The following is a 12,310-nucleotide window of genomic DNA, read 5'->3' as shown; positions in this document are numbered from 1 at the left end:
TTACCTCGTTTTTTTCCACTACAAGCCAAGCTACTTGTAATCCTTCCAAACCTTTAAAGGGGACCTCCCTTGTTAGCATCTCCCAGAGAACCTGGAACAAAAAAATGTAATTTTTATTCCTGTACTTTGTATTTTTAGTATATTATTGAAACTTAGTATAGCATATATCTGTAACCAATTACCAGTAAGTCAGATCCCATCTATAAAAACTTGAGCAAATGAGCATATATATTAATAAAATCAACTCTAAACATTTTTATATTGTTCCTCTCCTTTTCTTTATTAAGAAATTTGCATTTAGAAACTGGAACACAAAGACTCAGAGGACTTAAATTTTATCAAACCAATGGGCCTGAGTAAGCATCCTCATCTTATTATAATCTGCTAAAATTCTCATGCATTCCCCTAAATTGGATTTTGTGTTTGGTTACTTGATATTTATGAAGTAATATATTCTTCCTGTCTCTACCTTATCACCGCCACCCAGACTTTGAGAGATACCTTTATAAGCCAATCATTCATTATCTGATATATGTTTTAAAGGCTTAGTAATCCAATCCAAATCCAATATATGTTTTAAAGCCTTAGTAAAGGTCTCATCTAATGTATTTTGCTCAAAATTAATACCTGTGCCAAAATACTTAACCCAAAATGGCAGGCACTTGAAAGAGTATAACGTCTGGATTTCCAATTTTGGAGATACCACTAGCCAAGATGAATCTTCTTAGTGACTGGTCCATGTGGGATATTAACATTTTCACTTTTCTCTACCTAAAATATCTTTTTATCATGCTAAATTAAAAAAAATCACCAAACCCTTTACTTTCATATGGATAGATCCACTGTTTATATAGCTGCTATTCTATTTCCTCAGAAATAACTAAGCTTCTGAGTAAGACTTTCTAAATACATGACAAGATCAAGAGTGCTGAAAGGAATAAGGATGGTTCTAAAGACTGAGTAATGGAGGTTGAGACATTAAACTACTTTTCCCTTTGACAGCGATAGAAAGAATTAAGGTTCCTAGCACCTCAAGAATAGGGCCCACTTTACAGAAAGGAAAACTGAGGTGTTGTTTTTTTTTTAAAGCAAGTGAGATGGTGGCACAACTGTAATTTTTGTAATCCACATACATGGAATCAGTCATAGAGGCAAGAGAAGAACTAAGTAGTTTTGACTTCGAGTGCTCTGTTCTAAATATAAAATGTACTCTTTTCCTAAATAAAAAGAACACAGATTGAGCATTAGACGTCACTCAGGCAAAGGCTCTTAGCAGTATCCTCTAAGTCTATGTCCAATGTTGCCTTAGCCAGTACTTAGTCTTATTCAAGCACATCCTGTTGAAAGAATTCTGGCTAATACTGAAAGTAATTAGCAGAAAACCAGGGAAATTGGCAGATGCTGTTCAAGCAGGGAAAAAAAAATCCAGTGAAGCATATTTGGGCTTTTAATCAAGTGTGTGAGGTGCTTCTTCAGAAGAGCTACTGAATAATTCTATTTCAGTCACAGAGCTTATTATGAAAGGTAGGAGTATCTTAGAAGGGGCACTTTTTTATCCAATATTTTCAGGACAACAGAAGAATGAGAAGAGATAGCCAATCACTTCTGTCTAGATTAGCAGTAGGCACAGGGGATATGAGGTAGGCTAGGGTAAGGTAAGGGTAAAAGGGAGGAATAAAATGCAACCCCTCAATTCATTATTCCAATTACCACTCAACTGGTGGTAAGACTCAGGAATGTAAGGGATAGGAAGAGAACATGCGTGAAATGATTTAATATTCCTATAGAGAATGGGCAAAGGAATCAGCCCAGAATAAATTAAAAACCTCAGACCACCAATCCTTCAGAAAAAGTCTGTGGCTTTTTATTTCTAGGACTTTCTTACATACAGCAAACTTCAATTAAAAATTTGACTAATAACATTTTGAGATAATGTGCATGATAAAGAATTTGGAGATCAAATTTATTTTTTAAATATTGATGTGCATCTATATACAAAAATACCCAATTGGATGATTTCCAAAAAATTACATGGAAGTTATATTTCTCTGTCCAAAAGAATGTAAGCTCCTTGAGGTAAGGGAAGATTTTGTTTTTCTCTTTGTATTTCAGGCACCTAGCACAGTGTCTGGAACATAGTTAGCATTTAATAAATACTTGCTGGATTTATTCTAAAGCTTTTAACTTGGGAAAACAAAACTTTTTAAAGAAAAATTTTCTCTTCTTAGACATGCAGTGGTCATAGGACTCATGTGATGGACATAAAACAATCGAGGATTGAGCCATTAATTGCAGTGTTCTGAGTGCCCAAAGATGTTTTTTAATTAGCTTAATTTAGTTTAGTTTCATTAATACCAGCACATCTCTATGATTTCCTAGCTTGAGTTCCTAGCACACAATACCACAATGAAATTTTTTTTGCCCCATCTACAATGGCAAATACCAGAAGGTTGAGCAACAGTATCTAGGAGAGTTTTAGGGGCCTAAAAGAGTCCATCATTAGTATGCTTCTGAAACAAAGACAACTGACCAAGCTTGACTGTTACCCCAGGCCACCATTCTCCATTTCCCACCGCCATCAGACCCCCACAATAAACTAGCTGGGCTCTACTTTGGTTGTGAAAAAACCACATCAAATTCTCTCAGTGAGCCTCAGGAGGTAAGGCAACCTTCATGTGTCTTCCAATATTCTGAGAGATTCTAGGTCAGCAAAATAGGTGAATTACTGTGACAACAACAAACCAAGTGAATGTCTACTCTAACTTTACAACTTAGTCCTCTGCTGCCCAAATACTTTGAAAATCTTCTTCCTCAGAAAGCTTTCTCCATATCATTTTCCATAAAGAATGAGGTTATTCATTTTACAGAGATTACCTGTTGAAATAATTTTTGCTAAGAAAAAAATCCTACTTTCCATTTGGAGAATGATGGCTTAGGGAAAAAATGGCATATTTTCTTTACTTTTCCTTTTGCCAACAAAGAGAAGTCATTAACTGAGCAATGACTTTTTTCTGAAACATGGATCACAGACAACCAGGGTTGGTATTTTCTCTCCTAAGTGACTCTATTTTCAAAGCTTGTTGTGCTTCAGAGGTTCCTAATATATAATCTCTTCCAAAAGTCATTTGGCATGTTATTGATTTTTAACTGGGGAAAAAGAAGGCCTGAATTATTCTTAGAAGGATCATAGGACTTTCTTTCCTCTAATAAAAGTTCATTTTTCTATAAAAGGGTACCAGATCAAATAATCAACACTTCTCACTTAATCCCAAAGAGGCACTTCAAGTGGTGACTTAAGGTTCAGACTTCTGCTTTTAGAATTACCGTCATATACAAACATACAAACATCTGTACAAGTATCTATCATCTATCTATCTATCTATCTATCTATCTATCTATCTATCTATCTATCTATCTATCTATCTATCTATCTATCTATCTAATCTATCTATCTATCTATCTATCTATCTATCCATTCATCCATCTAGTTTAGATTCTTAAAGAAATGTTATTTGTTGATCAGAGAAGAACCACTTGCTATGGTTTATTTGACAAAGGGTGGGGTCACAGTCATTTACTAACCATTTCTCTGTGATGAATGTATATATATATATATATATATATATATATACATATTTATATTTAAAGGCTTAAGTAAGCTATTTGCTTGCTGTCTGTTTTCACACCTAGGAGACACAGCTTTTGGGGATCTAAGGCAAAATGGAACTAGGTCTCCACTCCCAGCTCCCTCAAATCCAATTCATTTTTGTAGTTTTGCAAAATAGCCAATTGGTTTTTAACTATCATATGAACCTCTGGAAGAAAATGAAAAAGTAGAAAGTGGAAAGACCCATTAATCAAATGATCAAATATTTATTAAGAGCTCTCACAGATCTAAAGTAATCCTTGGAAATTTTTATTGTATGCCAAAAATAGTCATGTCATTAGTTCAAATTAGACTAATATGGAATTTGTGATCATTTTACTTGGGTAAAAATCTTCCTTATTTGCATACATCTATATGAATAGAAATTGCAAAGTGTCAATTGTTGTCATTTTAAATAAATTGTTTAAATAAGATTATTAGGAATAGATTTAATTATTCCTCTCCATGCTACACCCCTAACTCTCCCAGACTTTTTCTACAATGCCCTAGAAATCTCTTCACCCTGGAATTTCATTCTACCCTAGACTTCACACACTGGAACTACACTCTATCCCTATGGCCTCTCCTAAGTGACTGTTTCCTCCTAGAAATTTCCATTCCAAAGAAGGCCACTAATGCCTGCTATAGACCTATACTCCTGACCCTCCCAGATTTCTCTTCTGTTCTCTACAATTTGCCTCCTAATTCTCCTGGTACTTGACCACACACCTCTCAGCTTCCTTTAATGGGATATTTTTCCCTATTGGAATATAACCTCCTTTAAGGCAGGAACTCTCACAACGTTTGTATCTGTACCACCAGTGCTTAGCCTAGTACCTGGTACCTAGTAGGAGCTTAATAAATGCTTGTAAATGACTTGATTTGAAAATTATAGATGATATTTAAATAAGATTATAGTGGATAGGGACTAGATCTACGATTTTATTGCATAGGCAAGGAAACTTCCCCTTACTAAAAACATGCTTAGAACTGCACAAAATAATGAAGAGTGAAATGAGCAGAACCAAGAGAACATTGTATTCAGTAACAATACTATTTTAACAGCAAACTTTGAGTGACTAAGTGATTTTGACTATTACAAGCTACAAAGGAATCTCTGTATCCAGAGAAAGAACTGATAAATAGAAGTATGTATAGAATGATTTTACATATTATATAGATTTGAATCATTAGTCATGTCTCAGGGGAGGAGGGAGAAAGAAGAAAAAAGGTTACATGATTACTATATAAATTTAAAAGGAATAGCAAGTTCTACATAACAGACTTTCAGTTTTATGTAGAATCATCTTTTCTTTTTGTATTCTACTATATTATGGAAATGCTTGTTTTATTTCTTAAGTTTAGAATAAAATAAATTAAATTGAAAAAATAAAAACAGAAGAAAACAAGAGAAAAAAATCAGATCAGCCACATTCCCTGTAACAAAGTCTTACAGACTTGCTTAGAACAGAGGTGTGACCACACAACACTCCAGAGTATAGCTGAACCTGATGAAAATATAATTAGGAAATATTTAACAAAATAAATAAAAATATAATAAAACATAGATCATATCTATGTGGTTTTCTAAGTTAATATATACTAAGAGGGATCCTTCTGTATTGTTTATTGGCCCCAGGGTCTGTTTGAGTTTGATATCACTGGCCTAGATCCATGATAGGTTAGGAGCCTTTGCCTAGAATCACAAAGGCAATATTTGTCAGAGGAGGGACTCCAAGTCAAATCTTCTTGGCATCCAGATCAGTTCTCTATCCACTATTCCATGCTGAATCTCCATAAAACAGGAACTCAACATAACATATTTAAATATATTTACTATTTATTTATAAATGCTTAAGAAATATTTATTTCTAAATTTTATTCAAATAGATATAATTTTAAAAATTGTAATTATATCATGGCCAAGCGGATACTCTTTACATGAATCTTGCCTGCTTCATGTCTCAAAAGGATCTATGTGAAAAGCTTTGGTAATGTACATGTTGCCATGGGCATTTAAAAATATAGCATAGTCCTGATTTTTCACTAGTTCAGATAATTCTTCCCTGCAATTAATGCCAGTTAGTGAAGTTTTTACTCTAATGCCTTGAAGACAAGAAACAAAGAGAAATGTGAAGACTTTGTTTTGCTTTTTCATTTATTTGGTATTCCCTTATGTGTATTCATCATTTTCCTCAACAGAATGTAAACTCCTTGAGGGCAGGGGTGGTTTAATTTTTTTCTCTGCACCCTCAGCACGGAGCACAATGCCTAGCATCTAGTAGGCAATCTATGAGTACTTTTTGAATGAAGAGTAATAATCAAGGCAGTTGAGATGAATGACAATTTTTTCTGGTTATCTCTGAGGTCCACTTTACTTTCTGAAGAATTAGAAACATTCACCTGCAGTCTTGGCAAATTTTCCCTCCCAAATATGATTCATTTCTAAAGGCATCTACGACAGGATTACACTCTCCAGAAAAATCCATAGGCATTTTACTCTAATCCATCACCCTCCCCACCCAACCACAATATCCAAAACTACCTTTTAGATCTGATATTATTTTGTAGGGATTACAGATAAAGAGTTTAGAAAATGTTACTTCTGCCCTCTCTTTCCCTACTTAAAAACTCTGACTACTGAGGTATTTGCTTAGGTCATTGCAAATGCTTTGCCTGAGAAAAGTAAACACCCTTGCCTATAATTAAATTCAGTCTAAGAAATACTGCGCTGAATGGGATTCTTCTGATGTAGCTTTTTAGGCAAGAATAACCAGACATTTTAAGTGATGCTCTTCAAGACTTTAAAATAGGAATGGCTGCAAACAAAGTCACTCTGGGAGCATTCCTGTATCTATCTACTAGTCAAGAGAATAATATTTTCTCATAAACATAACTGGCCTTCAAAAGAATGTGAGGAGCATGAATGTGTGATAGTTGGGGGGGTCTGAATTTGAAGAGATGCATGGGTTTAGAAAATGAATTTGGAAATGGGGTGGGGGATAGGTGGATTGCTTGCTTTTATCTTGTCTAACCGTTTGTTGGACTGATTTGGTAAGTGTTTACTAAATCTGCAAATGGAAAAAAGGGGGAAACCTAGCCCCAAAGCAAGATCCTGCAAGAATGAGGTAAGATCTACATTGAGATCTCCCTAAATTTTATCTGACTCATGGATAAAGTTCAGACCTACGTAGTGATAAATAGCGTTTAGTCACTTCAGTAGAAAACTTTTTTCCACAGTGAACATTTACAGTCACAGAAAGGTTTGCAAATAAAAGTCCACTGAAAAAAAGGTAGGGGTACAAAAGGAAGTTCAAAAGATATAAGAAATGTGCCTTGCCAAGCTCTGTCTACCTCCAATTTAATTCTTTATAGTAACAAAGAAAAACACAGGAAATCTGGGAATGACAGGGTAACCCACATTTTGAACCTGTAGTCCCCCACCATGCTACTAAGGTAGAATATGTGTTTTACTGTTTAAATATAAAGTTGGTTTTTTCCCTAAGTCTTTATAATTTACATCTGAAGTATTTGCTTGAAGTTAACATTTAAAGTTCAATTCAATTGAACAAAAGCAGGCTTTTATATCTCATACAAAAATCCCTAAAAATATTGGGCTTTGAAAGTATTATTTTCACAAATGAGGCTATTTTGAAAAAAAGGTTAATTTTCTTTATGACCAATGAATTCTGTTGAGTAGTCAATCAAGATTTGAGAAGAGATTCCAAGCTTAACCATGAGTGCTTGGTGAACTGAATTATTAAAATACTCACTTTGGATTTTCAATACTATATTCAATTTCCCCCCTCAAAATGTAAAGCTATGAGTACCCACATGTATGTACTTGTGCAAATATATATGAGAAGCAAAGAGAGAAGTGAGGATTAAACATTTCAGACAAAACAATAGGAACTGCCAAAGGGCCCTAGAAAATTAGCAAAAGGATCATTTTTCAGAGCATTTCTGTCTTACTTATCTCTCACTGCTTTTTTGAGTCATGAGATGAAATAAATACTCCTTTTTTCACATAGAAAAATATAGTTAAACTTACCTTAAGAAACTACTCTGAATGATTCTGTAATACTTCATAGATTAAGGAAGACAGTATCCACAATGGATTCTTACATTTAAAATTTTTCCTTATCTCAACTCTCAAAGGTAGAGTGTACCTTTGAATCAAGAGACCACTTTAAGATTCTACTTTCTCTCAGAACTTAAATGTCCCTCCTTCCCTCCTCCCTTCAATAAAAATTATCTGTTCATTTCCAGTAATGGTTTACATCTCTCATTTTTAGTAACTGGCTCAGTTAAGTGACATTGGATATTTGGTCAGATGCCTGTGTTGTCTTCCAAACTTTTAAATTCTAACCTTCACATACACAATCTCTCTCTCTCTCTCTCTCTCTCTCTCTCTCTCTCTCTCTCTCTCTCTCTCTCTCTCTCTCTCTCTCTCTCTCACACACACACATACACACATTGTCTCTATTTTAATTTTCAACAACATGGTTACTTAATAGACAACAAAATTCATCTTCCATTATGTCATCAACTTAGTTATAAATGACAAGTTTTAATATAATTTAGACAAGTGAAAGCATGTCCAAAAGTTGACTAAGGAGTTAGCAATAAATGGTAGAGAAAGATATTTAACCAATCAGAAAGGAAAAGGGAAATATCTGTTTTGTTTTGTTTTGTTTTGTTTGGGGCCAGGGATGGGAGGTATCTTTATACCCTCTATCAACTGATTTTTTCAGTCTGATTTATCTAGGGAAGTTCAACAGAGATTCCTGTAGTCTGGCGCAGTAATTCATCTTCTTGTCCTAATTCTACAGGACTTTCCTCCATGGAATTAAAAGGTAATACAGCTAGAGGGGAGAGAAAGAGATGGTGGTAGGACAATATATCTTAGCCCAAGCCAAAGAATTTGCAGTATACTATTTTAGGAGATGAAGTAAATTACCCATATTTAAATGGTTATTCACAGCTTTGTTTTTAAAATCACAAAACAAAGCCCCTCGAAAAGTGCCTTCTTCCCATCCATTCCCATTAGACTTTTTAAGACCTCTCTTTCTCTAGAATTTTCCTCTGATTGATCTTGCCTTTTCTTATTGTGACTCTGCCTAATTCTATAATTTATTAATTATTTTGAAAATCTACTTAATACTATATTTTTTACTTTTGTTGATATGACCTGGGCTCTAGTCCTGGCTGGGTGACCTTGCTACCCACTAACTAGTCCTAGGTTATAATTTTGTGATCTGAAAAATGAGGGGGTTGGATTAAACTGGTGGTTTCAAACTCAAATGAACACAGAGGCCACTAAACATATAAGGATCTTTATGGATCAAATATTTACTTAGTATTAAAGTGTAATATTATCTATGTATTATTGAATGGGCATTACCTCACTCTGAGTACCTGGAAAGGCCTTAGCCTAAAAGGGCCAAGGTCTCCCAATCCATCTTCAGTCATCTCCAGTGATTCTGATGTATATCTGGTCACTGGATCTAGATGGCTCTGGAGGAGAGAGTAAGGCTGGTGACCTTGCACAGCCCTCCCTCCCTCAAATCAAAGTCAACTGTAAGTCATGTCATCATGTCCCTGACGCGATGGTCCTTTTAAAAAAATAAAGGACAAATACAACCAACAACAATCTCCATATTATTTATTTTGTTAAAAATTTTTAACAAAAATATTTTTAAAATATTTCCTAATTACTTTTTAATGTGGTCCAGGCCACCCTTGGGAGTGTTAAGAGCTTCATGTGGCAGGTCTCATATCTGACACCTCTGGACAAGAAAATCTTCAAGGTTCCTCTCAACTCTAATAGCTTATGAAAGATTATTAGTATCTTAAGTAACATCTTAATAAGGGTATGTTATTTGGCCAATGTGCTGTCTTCATGCTGCTAAACTGTTTTGTGGACATAGGTTTGTATTCCTTGTTAGGCTTCCAACACTTTTAGGGGTATTCTATCTTCTTTACATTATGCCTTCTCCTCCTAAACCAGAACTCTAAATGTAATTAGCACTAAAAAAAAGTCTACTAACTTACTCAGTCAGCAGACTTCACTATTCTATTGGTGGTTCCAGTTATTAGCAGTCTTTTCGGGTAAATTGAGTTCCAAATGATCCACTTTTTCCAGCATCATTTCAGTGAGAGACATTCAAACTATTTAAGTTTCACCCAGAAAATCACTTTCTCTGAAATTACAACTCAGACCATTAGGCCAGTAGTATTATCCCAGGTCTCTCCTCCTCTACTGTATTACCACGAGATAGAAATTTTTCCCTCTAGAGAGAAAAGAAGCATTATGATGACATATCATTCAGAACTGACACTAAATTAAAAGTTTCTTTTACTAGTCAGCTAGAGCTCTCTATGATGCCCCTTTTCTTTTGAATTCAGTAGAACATGAAGACTTTTAAAAAGGGAGAATGAAGAGTTCTTTCTATGTGCTTCTTTAAGCTGTATCATAGACTCATAGACTTAAAGCCAAAAATGATCAGGAAAATCATCTAGTTCAATCCCCTCTTCTTAAAGACGAGATTTGAACACAATTCTTCTTAACTCCAGATCTATCATGCTTTGTGCTTTCTATACCTATAATGGCATGTTAAATCAACTCACCACACCATAGGAATATGTATCACATGTTTCAGAAACTGGAAGGCTCTGGATAACTTCTGGGGCCATCCATGGAAATGTCCCTACCAAAGACATATGTGTTGTATGGTTATGGAACCGGGAGGCACCAAAATCGCAGATCTGGGAAACAAACAAACAAAAATCACAAATCAACTTTGTATTTATTTCTAATCAAATAACAGTTAGTGAGATCCTTAAATTCCATATTTTAAAACAAAACATTCCTACCTTTAATACTCCATCAGCAGCTATGACAACTACAAGTAGAAAGAAAAAAAGAATTATATGATGATCAATCTCATCTCTTTAAAGTAGCTTAATATTGATGAAAACCTAAATTTCTGTGCTCTTTATTAGTACTTATAACCAAGTCACTTGGGAGATCTACAAAAAGGAGAAAATAGTAAGGCTGTATTAAGGATTTTGCAAAGGAAAGGTGGCCTTGGTTTTTAAAACTAAAGTACAGGAAGTGAAAAGTCTACCAAGTCTTTTATTCATCAGATAATGGTACTGCCCAGTGGAAAAAAAGAAAAATAAAGTATCAGATTAGCAGTTAATGTCTGGTCTTGGTTCTGCCATTAGTTACTTTGTGTGACTTTGAGGATGTCATTAACTGTTCCATGCCTAATTGTCCTCATCCATAAATTATATTTTTTTCATGTTGTACATGTGATGTAGTCTGGCTATACCAGGTTCCTTCTGAAGCAAGGAAGAAAGAGGGAGATAGAAACAGCTAAAATGACCGAGTCCCTAATGCCAAAGGAATGAACACTACCCTTTGTGTTCATCGCTATCTAGCCTACTCATTACTAGTATACTCAAAGGTATCTGGGATTTACTTACCCTACACTGGTAGATTTTTTTTAAAGGTTCCAGCTTTTTCTGGCCTCATGAGCATAACATAGTCCTGAGCATCTTAGGCTATTAATAGCCTTCACTTCTGGGGCAGGGTTTGTTTCCTGGTACTATCACGTATACCGATTATTTCTTTTCTGAGAACCAGAATTTATACTCAGACTCAGGAAGCAGTAAGTCAGACTGGGCAATGTAGCCTTATATGCTTTTATGTATTTATTGAAGGCTTGTTTATGCATCATCAATACACTATACATATATAGTTAGAACTGTTGAGCATAGGGCTATATCTTTGTTTCATGTGATCCTGAACCAATGTAGATAAGCTACTTTTTTCCTCCAAATAAATTTTAAGCTGTAGAAGAACAGGAGTTTATGTAGTATCCTTCCTATGTTCCCCAGAGCAGTGTTCTATATCTTATGCATCATAAGGGTTCAATAAATATTTAGTATTATTAATGAGGAATGATGATATCTCTATAACTTATCTCTAAAATATATCCTAAGAATAAATCAAATGAGATTAAGAACAGATTAAATGAAATAACATAAGGTTTAAAAACTTAAATCACTATATAAGGACCAGATGATGTAGGTAAAAAACTGTTGTTCAAAAGACAGATTCAGTTGTCAATAAAATTGTATTAAAACAGTCGGAACAAAAAGAATGAAATGGTTAACTCTTTTCAATATAATGAAAAAACTTATACAACTATTGGAATACCTAATACAGTTCTTTCTACAGAGAGATTTTATGGGGCCTCAGAAAAATCGTGAGGTTCCCACACATTTAACTCTTGACATATTCATAACTTTCCCCTGGGACATCTATTCAAATTAATTTGCCAGGGGACAGGGCATGTATTGTACAAAGGCATTAGCTGGATAGTTCTGGTATGATGATCACCAGTGAAATGATTAGCAGTGTTGACCTTTAAATGGTCATAATTAGTCTTCAAAGTTAATATGCTATTAAGATGAATGGAAGATCAAGCCTCACCTTGTACTAGTATTTTAGCCTTGACTCAGGCTTAATGATACAACAATAGGCAGGATTTTTTTTAAACAATCAAATTTTAAACATTCCAATTGGAAGAATTTGCCCATTTTTGCATATAGATATTTTATCTTGAGGAATACAGGCAAGATATTCAGGAAGAT

The 12,310-nt window shown here is 34.6% G+C and overlaps 1 protein-coding gene across 3 annotated transcripts in view; it reads right to left on the bottom strand.

Moving 5' to 3' along the window:
* MAP3K20 (mitogen-activated protein kinase kinase kinase 20) overlaps positions 1 to 12,310 on the bottom strand; it is a 218,622-nt gene that overhangs the window by 88,632 nt on the left and 117,680 nt on the right. For all 3 annotated transcript variants that reach the window (XM_069068421.1, XM_069068424.1, XM_069068423.1), the window contains exons 6-8: positions 10,523 to 10,551; positions 10,277 to 10,414; positions 5 to 91 (exon numbers count right to left, since the gene is read on the bottom strand). In XM_069068421.1, the coding sequence (XP_068924522.1) occupies positions 5 to 91; positions 10,277 to 10,414; positions 10,523 to 10,551 (254 nt within the window). The remainder of the gene's footprint in view (positions 1 to 4; positions 92 to 10,276; positions 10,415 to 10,522; positions 10,552 to 12,310) is intronic.

The sequence above is a fragment of the Petaurus breviceps genome, unplaced genomic scaffold (assembly GCF_028583685.1).
Source record: "Petaurus breviceps papuanus isolate PSGF00001 unplaced genomic scaffold, PetGlider_PUasm1.0 90763, whole genome shotgun sequence".
Taxonomy (NCBI): domain Eukaryota; kingdom Metazoa; phylum Chordata; class Mammalia; order Diprotodontia; family Petauridae; genus Petaurus; species Petaurus breviceps.
The sequence above is the reverse complement of the archived record's forward strand: the minus strand, read 5'-3'. Positions and strand labels throughout refer to the sequence as shown.